At 42.1% G+C, this 20,735-nt stretch overlaps 1 protein-coding gene across 2 annotated transcripts in view; it reads right to left on the reverse strand.

Annotated features, from left to right (window-relative positions):
• The window catches only part of b4galnt4b (beta-1,4-N-acetyl-galactosaminyl transferase 4b), a 52,097-nt gene that overhangs the window by 13,703 nt on the left and 17,659 nt on the right, over positions 1 to 20,735 (reverse strand). For both annotated transcript variants that reach the window (XM_027013797.2, XM_027013796.2), the window contains exons 4-8: positions 12,716 to 12,814; positions 9,156 to 9,251; positions 8,699 to 8,789; positions 8,039 to 8,139; positions 7,162 to 7,229 (exon numbers count right to left, since the gene is read on the reverse strand). In XM_027013797.2, coding sequence (XP_026869598.2) covers positions 7,162 to 7,229; positions 8,039 to 8,139; positions 8,699 to 8,789; positions 9,156 to 9,251; positions 12,716 to 12,814 — 455 coding nt within the window. The remainder of the gene's footprint in view (positions 1 to 7,161; positions 7,230 to 8,038; positions 8,140 to 8,698; positions 8,790 to 9,155; positions 9,252 to 12,715; positions 12,815 to 20,735) is intronic.

Genomic DNA, 20,735 nt, shown 5'->3' on the forward strand with positions numbered 1-20,735 from the left:
TCTATGCTCAAGACGCAGTTTAGCATCCTGAGAACAAGGTCAATCAAACATTTAGTAAGATAATCAACCTCAAATCAGGAATAATCAAACCACATATACCCACACAGAGCACAGTGAACATATTGAATTATTTTATTAGGCACAGCCCTGTTAGCTATTAGCCTGTGTGATTGTAGTAATAATACCCAGCCTGCCATTTTGAGCATTGTCAGACTAGGTCTTAAGCATTACTTTGTTTTCCTGTACTTCAAAGTCTCCTGACGACTCACACAAACTGCTGAAGGCCACCGCGCCAGCTGACAGAGTCTCCTAAAGAAGCATAGCATCAAAACTGAATAATGTGCCCAAATTACTTAGGCCAATGGTTGTGTCGTAACCCTTCAATGTGACCTTTTTCTCTTTAACATCATTATTGCCACTGGCCATAAAAAGGGTTTGTTATACAGTGCAGCTGACAGTGAGTTTTTTTTCTCCTCTGAAACCTTTGAAATTTCACTAAGCAGTAACCCAAAAACACACACACCTACACACACCCACACAGCCCAAACTGCAGGAGCCAAAAAACCCCTCCCCCACACTCCTTGTCTTTTGATTCTAGTTTGCCATTTGCTGATGCACATCTTTTGATGAAAGCGGCTAACTACGATTCTCAATACAGCTTAGATTACAGGCAGAAAATGAGGCCGGGTGAGAGAAAAGAAGTCCATCTGAGTAGACATCCCTGAACAACATGAACACAGATAGTAGAAAAACAGGCATGCTGCATGCGCACACTGACATCATACATGAGGACACGTGGAATATCTTATTTAAAGTTAGCTGTTTACACCAGGAGATATTCAAAAGAATTTAGCATGAGAGAGAATGTGTGTGTGTGTGTGTGTGTGTGTGTGTGTGTGTGTGTGTGTGTGTGTGTGTGTGTGTGTGTGTAAATCAAAAACAAATCACATGATGAAAACCCCCAGTGTAGTGGAGCAATAGTGTAGTATCTTATTAGGAATGTGCACAGAGTGGTTGACAGAAGAGGCTGACAGTATAACACTGCAAGAATCCACATGCAGGTTCACAGGACAAGCTAACTAGGTCAGTACAAATAAACAACAGTACTGGAAGAGAGTGGGAAGCATAAGAGACTTGCGACTAGGACTGCAATGAGAAAAGTGAAGACCTAGCAAGGTTACAAAAGCCAAACACAATGTAATTTACACAATCTATTTGTCCCACAGAATGACTGTCAGGGGTGGAGGATGGCGGGGCTGACAGAGAAGGTGTCCAATGAAAGGTAAGCAGGGCCAAAGTTGAATCTCATATGAGCCATTTGGGGATTGCTGTGCATGGAACAATTGAAGAACCAGAGAAAATCACTCAAATGTAGGCTGGAGGCCCAGATGAAGTGACAAACAGCATATACAGGGAGTCAGAGTACAATAGGAGTACAAGTGAATTAACTAAAGAGAGAGAGAGAGAGAGAGAGAGAGAGAGAGAGAGAGAGAGAGAGAGAGAGAGAGAGAGAGAGAGAGAGAGAGAAAGAGGTACAATGAACTTTTAATTGGCAGACTAATTGCCTGGCTACATCTGAAAAAGTTGCTCTCGGTAATTGAGGTGGATTGACTGATGAAAGCAGAGAGGTAATGCAGGAGGGAATAGTGTGATTTGTCTAAATGCAGAGATGCAGTTGCTCTTCTCTGTCCTCCTGGTAATATGTCAGATTGTCTGAAAACCTCAAGATGCCTGAGCCCTTCTCTCTGATGAGTCACAGCTCAGCTAGTACAGCAATTACAATAATTGCACATCCATACTCAGTATGCCCTAATGCTATGGGCAGGGGCTAATTGTCAGCTTCTAAGTTAACCTTGCCCAGGATAAGAATGACAAGCAAAATCTCTCTCTACCAAGCCATCTCTAGCTTTCTAATTCTCTGTTATGCTTTCTCTGTCTGTCAAATCAACTGAAGACCAGAATCGTCTATTCAGGCTGACTTATTACGGACGTTGTTAACTGCATTAAATCCTTCTTAATAAAGATGGGAAAAACAACAAAGGGAAAATTTGTTCGCATTCATAATTTGTACATTTTGTGGCATGATTACTGCATAACAAACAATATAAAGCTCCCTAAAAAACCACAACTGTATAGAATCCCACGTCTCTTTGAAGAGTATTATTCATTTCTCTCCCTTTCTCCCCTTGCTGAAGGTTCACTCTTCAGAGAGAGGTAGATTCGGTGCGTATACAGCGCATACCAAAATGAGTGACTTTCAGCAATATGATGGCTTATACCATAGAATGAGTAAATAATAACTGTAGGTTTTGCTGACAGCATAACAAAATGAAAAAAAATCTTTAGAGCCTTTGATTTTTAGTCCAAAGTGGCCTCTGTGCTAACAAAGTGCTTCTGAAGTTCTTGGAGGTGAAACCAGTTTATGTTCAAAACAGTAGATGTTTAATTCATAACATTTATTCCATTTGGTCCTAAAGTTCCATGAGTGTAGCTCAGTTTTTTCTCTTTAAAGCTGTGTCTGAAATGTCTACTCGATTACTCAGTCACTAATCACTCTGTAACATCCTGTGTATATACAGCTAAGGTCCACTCGAGACACTAGACAACACATCCATCTCGCAGATATTATTATACTTATTTGTGGTGTCTGCCCTTCAATGACATGTGCCTACTGGACACTGGCAGACAATATAAAGAGAGGGATGACAACAGCCTAGGTGAAACTTTTCACGTGGAAAATTCGGCTCTCAAATTCTCCTGCAGATTTTTCCTTGACATTTTGGTGGACTTGTTCCTTTATACTACCTCTGCAAGACCTCTGAAGTGCGATTAGAACTGGACCTCTATGGACCTCTGCTTTCTGTATAGGTTGTATGGAACTCTTGGTACTGAACTCTATTTAGTAACACTGGGTTACGTGCTTTATCTCATTGTTCATGTGGTGTAGCATTTTCAGTCTACTTTGGCAAACAAGGGAAGTTCCCTCTCAAAACTCTATAACTGTTGTATTGATGACTTTTACAACTACAAAGGCAGTTCTATATAGAACACTACATAGGGTACCAATAAGAGGGACAGCAGACAGAATTCCAACAACACTAGCTTGCACTGGAAATATATCACTGCAACCTTTCTTTGTGTAAACTTTCCAGAACATCAAGAGTAAGTAGACTAGCTGTACAAATATAACACACTGAAATAAGGCAGTTTAGCTATGTTTTATAGCTTCAAATTTATGTTGTGACTTTAATAATATCGAACTCTACAGATATGTCCATTTTTCATTTTATTAATAAATATTGGTACTGAACCTGTCATGTCTGTACAACTTGCAATCTTACTAACTACAGCACTCATGTCTAGCATAGGAAACTGCTATGCATTGTGGTACCTTTGCCCGTAAGTAGTGTACATCAGTTGTTCACTTTATTTATGATGTAATATGGGTAATAATATAGTGAACTATGTAGGAAAACTGAATTATCCACTAAGAATTCGGACAACACTACAAAATGGTTGACAGTCTTAATAGAACACTAAAAAGTATGTTGGTGTAAATTCAGACATAGCTAAAGTTTCCTGACTTCATTGTTGCCAGAGCAACAATTGTCAATGCAAGCAGATATGTTAGCCATGCAATGTTCATTAGCATTAAAATGCCTTGCTACTGGAAATGAGAAATCCTTAATTCTGATGGTCCAAAGGTCTTCAATAAAATAATCAGTAAGACTTGGTTTCTGCAGTGTAAAACTGATTACATCTCTTATAAGAGATACAATCGATGATTCTTGCAGTAATGCATTAGCAGGAAATGGGGGAAACATTTAATACTTTCGTGTTAGTTATTTTAGAGGCTATGTTAATAGGCTCATATTAAACTCACATAAATTGTGTATGTGCTTATTTACAATGTATTAAAACCACACAGCAGAACCAGTGATGTCTTGACTATTTGGCCAAAAATTATTTATTGTTGGATAAGTGTCTTGACTCCTCAAAACCGATCAGAAAACAGAACACTCATCTGGAATATCTGAGATCGGTCAGTATGCTCACAGCACACATTAATAAAATGGTATTTGATGGAGGTTCCTTTCCTTGTTGCATTATCATTTGTAATGTAGGTATTTCAAAGGCTAATATTGTGATAACAAATGACAAAGAATAATATGGAGCAGCAAGCCTCTTTAATACTCCAGTTTATTCAGGCTCTAGACTTTTATCCATTTCTGGATGCAGCTCCAAAAGACAGAACAGAACAGGACCTGTATTTGACATGAGTAAATACTGAATATAAACACACACATACACACACACACACACACACACACACACACACACACACACACACACACACACACACACACACACACACACACACACACATACATACACAGACACACACACACACACACACACACACACAAAATGAATGTTCACAGTTGGCGAGATCTGTTTACACATATATTTCAATCTCTACAAATAAAGACACAGAACTTGTGACATTTTCATATCTCCTGTAAACTTGACATTTATTCAGGTATGCATTTTTTTCATGTTATCTCTGTTCTGTATAACCTCCTTTTTAAAAACATATTCCTAGTTTCAAGTCAGGTGTCTCTTTTTTTCTGGACTTTCCACTGTGGTTCATTAGCTCATGACTCTGCCTGGCAACAGTGGAAATTTCAGATCAGACAGGCCGTCGCCTTGTTCTGTAAGGCCTGACCCATTAGGCTATAAGGCACACAGTGGTCTGAATGACATCAAACTAAATAGAGCTGATAGAGACAGAGAAACATAACAATACATGCAAGCAAGAGAAAGAAATAAGGAGTGGGTGAGAGGAAGATGAGGGGAGAATGAGAGAAAGAAGCGAGAAAGAAATGAAGACAGAGAAAGATAAAATGGGAAGAGACAAAGAGAAAAAAGTAAAAAAGGAAAAGAGAGTGTGTGTGAGAGAGAGAGAGTGAGTGAGAGAAAGAGAGAGAGAGAGAGAGCGAGCGAGAGAGTGTGAGAGAGTGAGAGTGTGAGAGAGAGAAAGAGAGTGAGAGAGAGAGCAAGAGAGAGAGAGAGAGGCAGAGAGAGAGAGAGAGAGAGAGAGAGAGAGAGATATGTCTCAGTGAAATGCTTGGAGTTGGGTGATAAGGTCAAAAACGATCATCTCCTGTTACTCTGAACATAAAGAGTTTATTTTGCTACATTGAGTCAAGCATTGTCAGCATTTAAACCATGGAGGAAACCTCTCACCCTGACTATAACTGATCAAACAAAATAGTCAAAAAGACAACAAATGGTCTCATTTGTTTTAAAATAAGACATGCGCAGAGATGAATCTCTGCTTCAGTGGGTCCCCTCCAGTTTGTTTTCTCTGACAATGTGTCTTAGGGCAGATGCAGTAACATTTCAGTTCTGTTTATGCTAAAGAGGTTTTACAAGCCAGTATAAATCTAGGATTTGATTTAGTTTTTGACCTCTTTAAATGGTGTAATTTGAACCCACTGAAGAACTATGCTGTGAATAATGCTGTGACTTTATTCTAGTGAAGAACATGATAAATAAGTCATTATTTTTGGTTAAGGACTTAATAACTCCTTTATGCTAGGCAGAACCATCCATTGGCATTTACAGAAGCTTGCTATCTTGACAAGGACATATTGGCTCAAGGTTCTTTATTTCGGGCACTTCCCAAAGTAAACTGCGTTTGGTGTAGTTCAAAATGTAGTCATCATACAACTAATATCCCATTTGACTGCAGCATTAAACTATCATTTTTAATTGTTCAGTAAATTTCTCAAAATAATTCGTTTAAGGTGACAAAGAAGGAGATGTGCACTGCTATCACCAGCGATGGAACCGAGTTGAGAGGAAGTGACTGAGTGGCACACGAGCCATAGCCTGCCGGACCCATAGCCTGCCTGTCCCAGGGAACGTGTTCTGCATTTAACAACATATGGATATTGAGTCGTGTGTGCGCAGTCTCACTTTAAGGATCAATCCACTGGGTCGCCGGTACCTGCTACTCGCCCCAAAGCTCAAGTCCCACAGCAAGCAACATCGCATACAAAAAGTGACAAGAGCAATTAAAAAGTAGCCCACTATGCTCAGCTCTAACGAATCACCTCATAATGTTCACTGTGTTCAAATATGGTGTATGTGCTGTGTCGATTAAGGAGTTGGAGATTTACTAGGTGGATTTATATTCATTGCATTTCATGAACTGCCAATAGCCCACAAAACATTAACAAGTCTTTCCTTTACCAGAAATCACAAGTGAGTTATTAATCCTCTTTCTGCAATGGTGAAAAAGACACATGGCACAGTGGCACATGGCACAGTTACATGGTGATGAAGGTGAGTGTTATCATCTACTGTAAAATAAACTAGTCTCACTTTCTAGAACTAGATGTTGAAAGACCTCTGTCAAAAATGTCCTGTTTCTCTGGAAATCTTGCATACTTCACTGAAATTTTGAGTACTTCTCTTTCTCTCTGGCATAGATGTAGAGATGAAATTTTGGGAAGAGCAAATAAAAATTGAATGATGTTGAGTCCTATTAAATTGAAAGCAGCAAAGAATGACAAAAATTATGGCTTCAGTGGGGGATGAGTGGCCCCAAAAGCTCCACTTACAGCAATCTCTTCCTCAGTAATCTGCCTCTTCTTTTATTAACAAACACACAGGCACAAAACATTTAAACTCTCAATAAATGCCAACATTTCGGAATATTTCATTTTCAAACAATTAAATCACACATGGTACTTAGGGATCAGTGTTCACTGTATTCAAATATGGCGTATTTGCTGTGTCGAATTAGGAGTTGGAGATTTACTAGGTGGATTTATATTCATTGCATGTCATGAACTGCCAATAGCCCACAAAACACTAACAAGTCTTTCCTTTACCAGAAATCACAAGTGAGTTATTAATCCTCTTTCTGCAATGGTGAAAAAGACACATGGCACAGTTACATGGTGATGAAGGTGATGTTCTCCAAGTGCAGTATTATGCTATTGGCTTGAGTGAAGATTCCACCAATCAATATGACTTACAACATACAACATTACAGTACAGATGAAACCTAAAGTCAAACTTGTGAAAAAAGGCAACATTAACACACTATCACTATAAATATATTGGTATGTATGTCTTAATTGTACTTACTGAACAGATTTGGAGGTCTGAGATCTGAACTTGGTGAACTCACCCGGAGCGGTCCACTCAGATCCATGCTGCAAAGACATCAGACACATGTCAGTTACCCACTTCTTGGTGTAACCTATACTAGCGACACTATTTGCTACCATGTAAATACAGAAAAATGCAACACCTAATAAACACTAAATGGGACAAGAATTTGTAACTGTAACCAAATGGAGTCCAAGAGCAGCACTTTCTGCTGCGGTATTCCTCTCCCTGCCTCCAATCTCATTCTCACTCCCTCCTCACCCACACTGACAGATACAGGAAAACTTCTGTTTGCTCAGCGCTACTGGCAAAGCACAGAGAAAATATAAGGGGCCATTCCCAACTGGATGCAAAATGCATTCTGTCCCTAAAAAAGGACCTAAAGTAACTCTGGGTAATTCTGGGTACAACCAAACAATTTTCAGTTCTTTAAGGTTATTTGCAGTTTAAAGAACCATAAAGCATAGCAATGATAAGGATATTATCATTATCATTTTAACACTGTGTTCTGAATGCAACATACAGTGCAATCTTGCACCATACAGTGCAAATACTGTGATACTGCATTGTACTGCTCAGAAGAAAAAAAAAAACCCATACCAATAGCCAAGTTGATAGAATTAGCATAAGATACTTCGTATTAATTCAAGATTGGAGATTTGAAAAGTTCATTTCAACCAAATGGCACTTTATTAGTTGGTTGAAATTAGCTTTTCAAAAATGTACTAGTTCACAATTACAGTATTAAACATCTGAGAGCTATATAATAGCTATACAAAATGACAACAGCAACGCGTGAAAATAACTGTTTGCAGTAAGGTTAATAATGGTTTGTATAATGTCCAGTACTAACCCGTCCCACGTACACCAGGAGCCTAGCATTGAGGGGATTCTCGTCAGAGCTCAGCCACAGCTCTGAGTTATCATCAGAAGCTATAGCGAACTGGAAATCTCCTGCAGGGGAATCCAGATGAGAAATGAAAAATATACCACACACAGGCGTGCACACATGCATGCACACACATCCACACACACAGGGGATTTTTTTCTGAACAATCATTTACCCACTATCCACCTGTGCAGTTATGAATACTTCAGTCCCCCCAGCTGCACACAAAAATATGCACAGATGTATACTGGGCAATTTACATCAGCAGTTCCTTATTCAGTTTGATTCAGGAATACTCCATAAATATGAGTGTGTGTGTGTGTGTGTGTGTGTGTGTGTGTGTGTGGTACAGACTGAGGGGAAAACACGGTCACGTTCACTACATTTTCTGCAGCTAGCACTTTGTTCAAAACTCTAATGCTCCTCAAGTCTGCCCACCAGCACACACACACACACACACACAAACACAAAATAGCACTCACCATTTGTGGTTGTGTGTGTTTATGTATATGTGTGTGTGTGTGTGTGTGTGTGTGTGTGTGTGTGTGTGGGTGTGGGTGCAGAAAACTCTCCATGTCAGCATCTGTAGTTTCATTGCTCTGTAACACATAAGCCAAAACATACCATCTTTATATGGATGAATAAAACCGAAGATCCGCAGGCCGTAGTTTTTCCACTTTGGAGCCACAGCTAGTTTCTTTATTGTGGTCCGTGCCTCCAAGAAAAAAAGCAAATAAAATATTACCCACTGCATCTATTCTTAGCCCCAAGTAATGCCCTCCACATATTCACACCACCAAATCAGTTTGCTTACATTATGAGCACCAGTAAATGGGAGCCCTGACTATTAGTCATAGACTGCAGAGGTGAGAAGCCCGAGGACTGCAATTTGCAGTTTGAACATACAATCCGGCAAACGAGGCTGTTTTATTCAGATAGTGAATATACAGTTACAATTTTAAACAGCAAAGGGATGCCAATCACACACACACATACATACCAAGTATGTTGCAAAGGTGCATATGCAAATACATTTGTATACACACACACATGTATTTATGTATTCACAATAATGTCTTACATGAGGATAGAGGGGAAAGTGGAGGTTCTTCCTGAGCTGAGACACTGAAGAACCACACCAGTCCTCAAACACGTGTAGGTTGGCCTGTCCTTTATACTGCAAGAAGACAAAGTCAGGCTTTCAGATGCGGTCTCTGTCATTCCCCCTCTGTCCAGTGCTTTCCCAAGTCTCTTCTGTTTCCCAGTCTCCCACAGCCTCCCTATTTCCGGCATTGGGGGCTGTGGTTCCTGGAGTAGTGCTGCTCTGTTCCATGAGGTGCTCCCTCTCCGGGGAGATCCCTAACCCTGACAGCTGACTGGATGCGGCTTCCTGCTGACTTCATTTGGAGAGGAAAAGAACGAGAGACTGAGAAAGAGGGGGAGAAATGTAGAGAGAGAGAGAAAAACTGAGACGTTAAGACAGATCGAGAGAGATAGAGAAAGAGTGCTGCTGCTCCCCCTATCCCTCAAGAGCACAGGCCCAGGCAGACGTCGGATCCATACTGGAGAAATTGGGTCTGTGAGTAGGCGCAAGCCCAAGAGAGGTGTGAGAGATGCAAGAGGCATGAGCTGCCCTGAAGTTGGCCACAAATCAACGCTACATGAGGCGGGGAAGCAGGCTTTCTTTAGGATGTGCTTGAGGGTCATTTATGGGTAACGGTTTCTATGTGTAATCACATACGGCACCCACCAAGCTGTTTATAAATTCATTATCCATGAGAATAAGGGCCATAAAACATTGTGTAAATCTAATGGAAAAGTAAGGCAATTACAGGCTCAGGAAAGAGTAGAGATGAACATTTCTTCAAGCTTCTACACATACGACGCAATTTCTAAAAGCAATCTCTCACACTCCAGCAAAGCAAATAATCAAAATTCATACAGTCCTGGGTGTTCCTGAGTGCGACTGAAGTGAGAGGGAAACAGCTCTTTGGCAGGGAGCGGGTGAGATACTATCAGTCTGCCCCCTCCCATCTGCCCGGTTGATCTGGACTGCCTGCCGCAGCCGGTTTTAAAATTATTCTGTCTAATTGCAGCTGGTGTGGATGGTGGCGTTGGCATTGCCACCCACTCAGAGTGGGGGCGGCTTGCTCAGACCACACAGACCTGGGGACCCCAGGGCCAGCGGCTGCCGTGCTGTGGGCCGCCGTTCCGCTAGCCTCCTGGCTAGCCTCTTCACTGGCCTCAGTGCCAGGAGCAAGAGAGCAGGAGCAGAGCTCGCAAGCAGCAGCTCGGAGTAGGCCTGTGAATCACCATGCGCGAAACATGAAACGTGAGAAAAAAAAAAAAATTAACAACTATCTGGTGGTTATAAATAACATTTTGACAAGCTCTTCACGTATTCCCTTGGACTCAAGCTGTCTCTCCTATGTGTGTAGTGTAAAACTATAAGCATAAAACTTGTTTACAAGTGTAATCCAGAAGATATGTGATAGTGTCTTATTATAGTCTTATTCTTTTTAAAATCCAATACTGAACAAAAAGCCCAAATCCGCTGTTATCAGGAATAATTTACACATTTGCCAGATACCATTTTCTTACTATCACAGAAGAACAGGCAACTGAATAAAATCACATGGAATGAGAGCGTGCTTTGAGGCATCAATACTGAGAGAGAGAGTGAGGACGTTTCCCTCCATCAGGGTCATCTCTCCACACTGATGTATTCCCTGCACTCGCTATTCCCCACAGCCATATAATGGTATTCAATAACAGCGCAAAGGAGCTCGTAAATCACCAGATGAAAACTGAGGTCATTTCAGCTGGTGTTACTTTTTACTCCCCCACTCCTCACTGAGCATCGCCCTGGTGTGCTGCCCTTGTTGGAGGGGGGCATGGTTCACCCAAGGATGATTAACAATACCACAGAGATGGAGAAGGGAGGAGAGAGAGACAGTTGTACAGTTGCACCATGTCTGGGTCTGGACCATCATCTCACAGACACTGCCACCACCTGGCTGTCAGCTGTCTGCTCCTTTACACTCTCCTTTGGTGTAACGGCGTCCTGAAGCGCATGCCCAATGTCTTGCCTGGCAGCTCATCTATCACATGCTCCGGGAGAGGGGCCTCGGGGGGCCGGAAGGGTGCCACGGCTGGTCAGGGACCCCGCTTGATGTGTGGCCCTTTGTTATCCCGGCTCGAATCAAGTGTGCCAGGGAGAGAGGAGATGAGGGCTACCCTCAGTGCCAAACTGAGACACCAGCTATTAGTCAAATCTAGGACTAGCGTCAGATGCTAGATGTCTAGTTCTAACTCTTCTGCCGTTCTGCAGGGCGGAAAATGCTGCATGCAGCATGGGTGGAGGATGGAGACTAAGGTTGCCCAATATATTCTTTGCTGATCATTATTGCAGTGTTGGCCTTTGCAATACTGATGTGGGCTGCAACATGCAAATTAACTCTCTAACAAATCAGTTTTTATTGACTTTTTTTATGTATGCACCCTGTCTACTCTCAGATATCTCAGATGGGTGTCTTGTAGGCATTTTGAAAAATCACATTCATGTGACACAACAAACAAATAATTTTGTTTGAAAATAACTCAGACCACTTTTAACCATGTTATTTCAAGGGTTCAGAACTGTATATACTTAATATAGTAACCTAATAAAATACAATATTGTTATCTATATTGTGAACTGAGAGTACACTCTTTTTACCCTTTTACACTGAATCCCCTTTAGGGCAAGATGTTTGACTGCTGTAGCTATCTGCACAGCAGATACCATCATATTTCCTCCTCGTTGTTCACTACCATTCATATATCTCCACAGCCAATGTCTGTTTGAAAGACATCACTGTGACAGATAATCACATGGTTAAAACTGGCAGGATGCTGAGATGCTGCTAATTAATAAAAGGGGTAATGAGGCAGTGAAGGGACAGAACGCTGCACTGATTCTGATTGGCTAATGAGAGCCTGACCGCCATCTTACTATTCTGCCTCAAGCTCCGGGTGATTCACATGAGCATTTTCTAGTTCATCCAGCGATGAATCTGCTGATTGACGTGGCACACGCCTTAGATTTTGTGAAAGGAGAAAAAAAAAAAATCTGGTATGTTAGGTTTTATAGAATGTTGTGAGCTCGCATGCTGGAGATTGAGGTGTTTGCAGGTGACTAATGTGTCTATATTTGGAGAGTAATTGGGCAGTGACAGAGAGTGAGTGGTGCATCAGCGGTGAGGCGGTTGTTGTTGTCCCGTCCTTCCGGCCACCTGTTCATGTAATTTTAGCAACGTGGCTGAAGGCATGGGAGACCGACAGGAGGATGTCTCCCCAGGGAAATCACAGAGCAAACACAGTGGGAGAGGGGAGAGAGAGAGTGAGGAAGTGAGGGAGACAGAGGGAGAGAGAGAGGAGAGGGAGAGGGAAGAAGAGAGATAAAGGGAGAGAGAAAGAGAAAGAAAGACAGAGAGAAATAGCGAGAGGTTGAAAAGAGGACGCCAGAGGTTTTGGGCACGAGTGAGGAGGACAAAGCAAAATCTCTTAGCTCTCCTAACACAGTGTGGAGTGTATCCTTACTCAGCCTCTGAAGGCAACGCATCACGTCTCATTACACAAGGAAACCAAAAGAAGCTTTACCTCTGGTTTCCATAGCAACTTGAGTAACTTCTGGCTGAGAAGTTGGCGGATCTCTGTATTGCCATGACTCTCTTGTCCAAATTCACTGAGCTCATTACCCTGGAACAGAGAAATCAAGGAGTCTTTAGTACACACACACACACACACACACACACACACACACACACACACGGCTGGTTAAATACTAAATGATGCTATGGCTGCACCTGACCCCAACATTAACCTTAACTTCAGTAAGCATTTTGAAAGCACCTATCAATGTTATGGTAAACATGGAATGTATTTCTACCCTAATGACTAAATTCCAGTACCAAGGGCTGCCACAGTGTGCTGAATACTAGGCATTCTGGTTTCAGAAGATAATACCTCACATTCTTTGTCTAACATACATTGAAATATACATACCTTGCTTTTAGAAAGAGATGTAAAAAGCATAGCCATCTTAGACTCAGTTTAGAATACATTCACATAGTATTGCTGGAATAAAGTTTCTATAAGTTCAACATGTGCATGTGCTATTTTTTCTTTACATATGGATTTGCTCTCATGTTAATGCACCATACCCCTCTAAATAAATAAACAAATAGGCAGACAGAAAGACAGGAAGACAGACAGACAGATAACTAACTAACTAACTAACTAACTAAATAAATAAATGTATGTCAGTTCCAGACTAACAACCATCCTACACATTTCACAGATCATGGTCACATCAGCAGACCAAATACAGCTACACTGCTCACGTCATCCACAAGCAACACTAGCATCAAATCCTCATTTAGCCAAGACACCACTGGATAGATCCACAGAAAAACAGGATGGTCCTGTTTACACTGCACCACCCCAATCCCTGGCATATCGCAGCCAAGCAGGCAGTATTGAAACAAAGGCTCAACGCAGCACACAATAGAGGACCTATGCTTCACTGTATGCTTCACTGTACACATGCCCCAGTGTACCGAGACCCACTACAAAATTACTTTAATAGCTAATGGAGCTCTTCCAGGTCCAAACAATTAGTAAATGCCTTCTTCAAATTGCCTGCTTTAAAGTGAAATTCTCATTTGATGACTTGTGGGCAAGGAAATAAATTAAAAAGCATGTTACCCTGTCTGTTTAATGTTCTGGCACAATGCATTGTTCGAGAAGCCTGTTTAATTTAAAATGGATGTGGGACACAAAGTAAATAAATAAATAAAACCAGATAACTGCTCTGTGTAACGTAGCACGGATTGTGCAGTAAAACAGTCCCTGGGACAGAGCTAAGAATGTTATTACTCATTGTCCAGGAAAGTATTCACTTACTGGTTCAATGGGCTGAACCTTTGTGTTTTAAGCAACAGTGGCCAAGCCCACTGGCCTGAAGGTCGTCCCTCGAAGCCAAGCTTAAAGCGACGGTGGTTGTGTTTGCATTACACTCCATGGCTATTGCATCACATGGGAAACTGGAAGTGTGGTGTTATTTTTAATTGCCTAAATCAGAACTGCACTGGTGACTCAGCCTAATGACTGCCTAGCCCTAATGCACAGGGCTGAAATCAAAACAACCATTCCAGTTGCTTTTTCTGATAACAGATCTGGATGCTCTGATGAGCACTAAAATGAGAAAGTGCAAAATGGATTGAAAGATGTAGATATATGTACCTTATGACTGTGACACTCTAATAATTTGCTTTTTACCAGGCATTGAGTGGTTAAGTAGAGTAAAACACAACTGATAGGAATGTGCTGATCCACTCTATAATGTCCCTCAAATGAAGACAGTTGCACCATGTAATTTTCAGGGACTATTTCTGAGACGACTGTCACAAAATTCTCAAGTGATAGCAGGAACGTCCTTTGTCAATTGTCTCAATTCTTATGGCGCAATAACATCTCCGAGAGGCGCCTCTCAGCAGCATGAAATAATGAGGCCGTGTCTGCCAGCTCATCCATTCCAATTAAGCCTGGTGCCGTGACCCTTGTCGTGCAGTCAACAGCAGAGGCTTCAGCACCTCCGTCCAGGGCGTCCGAATGATTGGCCCCCAGCTGGACTCAGCCTGCCCACTCCTACCCACCACTGTCGAAGGGTGTCGTGGCGTTGACCCCAGCATGGGGCAGAGGGCAGGACTCATAAATAAATGAACTCCGGATTCCCTCACCCGTGGCTCTCCAACGAGACAGGAATGATAACCAGATGGCTTCTGGCACCCACCAACAGTTGCAGGCACATGCCTGGGAATATCAGCAAGGTTAATGAATTCTCCTTGTTAGATTAGCAGGGCAGGGAGGAGAGAGGAGGGGGCCAGGGTGGCAGGGTGCACGTTTGACTGGTGGAAAGAGGAAAAGGAAAGTGGCCAGGAGTTGAAGATTATGGTGGCCCTTTCTGTTTCACAAGTGTGTTAACAGCACCTCAGCGACAGCCATGTGATGGTTTCAGATTTTAAAAATACAGACCACACTGCAGAAAGGGAAAAGAACCCTGCCCTTGACAGCTTCTGCTGTGCACTAGAAAGTCTAGATGACCCTAGAAGAGGGACAGAACAGGAAGGTGTCAAAGTAGCAAGCAGAGAGTAAATTAGAGAGGACAGAGCAGTTTCAAGCAGTCTTTCTCACAAATCTTAGTTCCTGCATGCTCCCATTTACAAATGACAGCATCTCATTAGAGTATACTGTACATTAACACAGTGGCTATACATTTATAGAATTTAACTGACACTATTATCCAAAGCAACTTACAATTATGACAACTTGAGCAATTGAGCATTAAGGGCCTTGCTCAGGGGCCCAACAGTAATAACTTGACAGCAGTGGGGCTTGAACTAGTAACCTTCCAATGACAAATCAAGTACCTTAACTACTGAGCTACAACTGCATAGCTGTACATAACACATACATCATTACAATATGATATTATAAAATATTACGAAAGTAATACACTATTTTTAAACACTGGGTGCAATAGTGTGAGTACTAAATTCTATGGTTTCTGATATTTGTGCTGTAGAAAAGGATTGCTCACACTGTATTCTTTTTCAGAGTTTCTGTATGCATCCATCAGATTAATGAAGAGGATAAAAAGATATAACAATATATGTAAAGAAAGTAACGCTAAGATGAAATCTATAAAGCAAGGAAATATCTGCCTAGGGGTCAATAACAGAAATTCAACAAACTATTCATATTCATAAAATACTGGACCAAGCAAATCAGCCATATAATATGACTATAAAGAATTAGCTGAGGTTTCAGCATATTGTCTGTGGGATGTATAAACCTTTTAAAATAATACATCATAAAGCACAACATTTAGCTACCCATATAAAAAATGGAATCCCATGGCATAAACTCATATCTAGGGGAAATAACACTTCTGAGACACAGCAAGACAAGAAGATTTTCCTTCGTAGTAAACTTACTGTCTGCCTCACGTGCTGGGAGTCTGTTTATTTATGTAAACTGACAGAAATGACTTACTTGAGGTGTCCTTTTAAATTACAAGGTGCAGAACACTAAAGTGTTAAATGAAATAGGCCAAGTCAACAGTACTCCATTAGCGCAAGTTTCTCTTACATAAACAAAGTCAAAGCAACTACACCTTTCTCAGATTAAGAATAAAGTGTGTTAAAATCCGACCGGCTTTTCACTCAACTAAACAGTATAATAACAGTCAATCTAAAAATATTACAAATCAGTATCATTCATTGGTCCTACTGTTGTTTGGAAGTGCCACCTGCAATGACATCTTGTGACAATACATAAGATGTATGAGGACCTAGACCACATATGTAAGCTCTCAGCAAGGGTAAACAAAGGAAGCGTTCAAAAAAAACATTTTAAAATTCTGTAGTAATTGCTTTCTGCACAATATCCATTCGCCTAAACAGCCCCACCCCAGAAGCTTCACTCTCCTTACTCAACATCACATCTTGCTGGTGGCCAAAAAACAATTAGAGTGGGGGGTCTGTCAGAGCTGAGTAAGCCTGAATGCAAAATTTATATTCATAGTATTTATAGTCTGCTATAATTCTGCTGCATTGCTAATGGATTGAAATGAATAAGTAAATAGAATGACCCTAAGGCTGCTAAATGAGACTGTGAATCAGAGCAAAGTTTTGGACAAATCGTCCGTGCTGTAATGTTATGTTTTGAAAACTCGTACGCCAGGGAGCCGTTCTCTTCTCAGGCTAAATGAATTTTTTAAATCACCCTAAAAACAGATCCTTAAGATTTTCTGTTATTTTGTATTTTCCACTGCAAAAAAAGCCAAAGTCAGCTGGAGAAAATAAAGAAATAGATGCTCTATAAATAAATCCAACATGGCTGCTTCGCTTGCAGCTTGCTGGTGGATGGCGAGTCCATTCTCTGCGCAGCTTCTAATGTTATTCCTCCTCTTTTGACTCCCTGCGCCTCAGCAGCTACTGGGGGCATTGGAGGCCACCCAGCCCTGCCTACCAGTCTGACATCAAACCTGCTTTCCTCCGCTGTGTGGAGCATGCTAAAAGTCAGGAGCACAGGGAACATGTGCAGACTGAATAGGGGAGAAACATATCTACAACAAAGATCACATCTGATAAAAAAAAAAGAACTATGCACATTTATTATGTATATTTTTTCCTAAAGTGATGCTATCCCAAAAATTTGTTTTTGCTAGTCTTTAAAATAAACATGGGCATTTGTTTGATATTTTGATTAGCATTACATATTTAAGCTTTCATAAAGGTCATTTCTCTCTGGGAATCTCAGCCAACTGAACAATCTCCAGAACTTTCAGTGTGCACCCTGAGCTCAAAAAAAAAAGTCATATTGGCGGACATGAGCAGAAGTCCGCTTTAAAGCTCTCTGCTCTAAAGTGTGGTGCAAACTTGCACAAAGTCTTTCGCACTCCAAAGGAGGGTGCCCTCCCCTAACACAGCGGGCAAGATGAATGTGAGCAGAGAGCCCAGCTGCCTTGGGCTCTGCACTTCTTCCGGGTTTCTCCATGCTCACTCGTCTCCACTGCACCAATCACACTGCCCAACCTGTCACATAGTCACGCCAGCGCAGGAGTACGGCCAGGTTCGCGCTACAATGGGAGACTGCTGGAGGCTGACTGAGTTCAGTCACACTGCAGACAGACCCTGTTATGGTGTTTCACAGCATTCAGAGACTGAGTTGAAAAAATGAAGGATTTTTTAATATACAAAATAGGAAACATGATGCATAAAAAAGAAAAGAAAAAAAGAAAAAATCTTCAGTTCAGAATGGAGGTCCTTCTTTCAGCATTACACAATGTTTAACCTCTCGCTTTGTGGAGGGGACATTTCAGTGGATATTGCGTCCATGTCTCAGTTTAATCTCTTTATGAGTAATATGCAATAACTGGATGATGACGCATGTAATAGAACCTGGATTAAGAGTATCAGAGTATTGGCCACCATCAGAGGTTAATCCACCGAGTAACCATTTCCACTTCCACCCATTATAATGGCAGTAAAGGAGAAGGTTTAATAGGCTTGAAAAACATTGTTTGTTAACTGTTATTGCAATATTGGCTTCTTGCAATACTAATATGTCAGAATGTTTCAATATGCAAATCAGATCATCAACGCATCAAAGCTCCACCAGTGTATTATAAATAGATTGCTTATAGCAAGGCATACTGTAATCACACAATAGCAGCTGTAATTGCCCAAAAGTAATTATAATATAATATTTTTCTCCATATTGTGAAGTCTAAATGTTTAACCAAAATGCTGAGTTACTATTAACACTTCAGGGACCCATTTTAAAAAATAATCTGAAAGCACATTTTTTATAAGAAAGCACCTTCTAGAACATTCTCCAAAATGCTGTTACTCTTTTCCACATTATCTTTCCCACTATGTGACCATGAAATCTGTCTGCTTCCCTTATAATTCATATCTCAGTAGAGGAGAAGTGAAAAAACATACCAGTGTTTCTTTTTTTCAATATATTCAGTGTTTCTGTTGCTGCCAGTCTGACCGAGGGCCCTCAAAGCTGGTACAGGTCTCTGCATGCCCCCTTAATGTTGGCAGCTTCAGTGCACTTGGCTCTGGGAGCTTTTTCATGCTGGATTTCTGGGAGCCTTTCGTTGCTGGATTTCCATGAGCTTGTCAACAAAAGGTCTACTCAGCCTGGCTAAATCAATGTTTAATGCTCTATACAACCAGAGCATGTCTGCTGAGTCCAGCAAAGTGGCAACCATTGGTGAGGTAAAGGCCACCACAGGCCTGCAGAAATTCATTTAGGTTTCGACTAAGACAGAAGTGGCAAACCAGCAGACAAATATCAACACACCCTAAAACACAGTCACCATATATATATATATATGTGTGTGATATATGTGTGTGTGTGTGTGTGTGTGTGTGTCACGGTATGCCCCCCCACCAAACACATCTCCGTGTGTGTATTGCCATGCCCTCTCGTGTTTCACACCTGATCCTTGTTGTGTGTCATTGTCGTGCGTGTACCAAAGGCTCCTGTCTTAACGTGGATGTTGTCTGTGTTTGAAACCATAGCCTGTGTGCTACGTCTAAGTGTATGAATAAACGTCTGTTTCAACGTGCCTTGTCCCTGCATCCTGCTTAAGCTTCCAAATGTCACAGAAACACCAACCGACCAAGGATGCCTGGGAAAGGCAAAAAGAAGAAGGGAAGTCAACGCCCTCCCACAGCCCATGCAGCTTAGGCACCCTCCTGACTCCAGGTCCAGGTCCAGGTGAGCGTGGTTCAGGTGCGGAAGCAGGGAAGACAAACGGAACCACATCTGGCGACCGGGACTGGTATAACAATTTCCAGTCCTCGGAGTCGGACTCTGCAGACTCCTACTATCCCGTGGAGAGACCTTCCCTCCATGGACTCCATTGGGTCCTACGACCCCTGCCTGGATGATTATGGGGGCTACGCTGATTATGGAGAGAAAGTGGAGTGTAGCGACATTTGTCTGCGGTCAAACATGGGGTCCGATCATGAGGAGGATACTCCATTGGAGGTGGAAGGGACCTCATAGGGACCTTCCCTCCCACAGCGATGCTAAAGGCTCAGAGAAAGATGAGCCTCCAGCACCCAAGGCTCCGCCTAAGGCTCTGCCCAGGGCACGCCACCCCGGGTGGCTAGCAGGGAGGCATCGTCGTCAGAGGAGGACACCTCTCCGCCTAAGGCGAAGAGCCTCAGAGTGCATGCGCCTAGGCCTAAGCCTCATGGAGGCAAAAAGGTAGCGGCACCAGTGCCTACACCGAAACCTGGCAACACAGCTGGTGCGCTTCCCGACACGCATGCGCCAAAACCAGGACAGCCGCTGCTACCCAAGCCGGCAAAGGACAATCCCCCTCCAGGCTGGGGGACTGGCTGGGGTTCCTTTCAACTTCGCCGGACTGTTTAATATGTGTGGTGTGGTGTTCATGTGCCTGTCACCATGTCTGTCCCGATTACGTGGCATGTACCGATCGTTTTGTCCCCCTTTGTGTCTGTGTGCATCATCGTCCTGATCCCTGTCCTTCCCCCCACTGTCCTGCTCACGCTGGCCTGTGGCGGGTTGTCCAGTCCTCTTGCCTTGCCGTTTGGCGTTGGTCTCTGGGCCGTAGCCCGATACGCTGGCACACCGGGGGTGGGGGGCTCTGTGTGTGTGTGTGTGTTTGTGTGTATTGCCACGCCTTCTCACCTTCTCATGTTTCACACCTGATCCTGTTGTGTGTCATTTGCATGCGAGTATAAAAGTCTCTTTTCTTATCTATATATATAATCTTATATATATATAATAAATTTTATTAAGCTCATATGTTTGATTTTTTATTTTTTTACTGTTAATAGAGGCTTTATTGGACTGTTATTGTCAGATGGGGGCAAGGTGGCGAGAGGAGGGATTAATGTTTGGTAGGATAATCAGTCACAGAGACAGGACACTAGTAAAAATCAATGGGAAGAGTGTGGCTAAGGCCATTTCTTACGAGAGGGAAAAGGGTTATAAACTACAAGGAGACAACAGGCTATAAAGGACCCCCTTCCCAACCCACTCACATCCAGTCTGATCTCATGTTGTT

This window comes from Electrophorus electricus, chromosome 21, assembly GCF_013358815.1.
Source record: "Electrophorus electricus isolate fEleEle1 chromosome 21, fEleEle1.pri, whole genome shotgun sequence".
Classification (NCBI taxonomy): Eukaryota; Metazoa; Chordata; class Actinopteri; order Gymnotiformes; family Gymnotidae; genus Electrophorus; species Electrophorus electricus.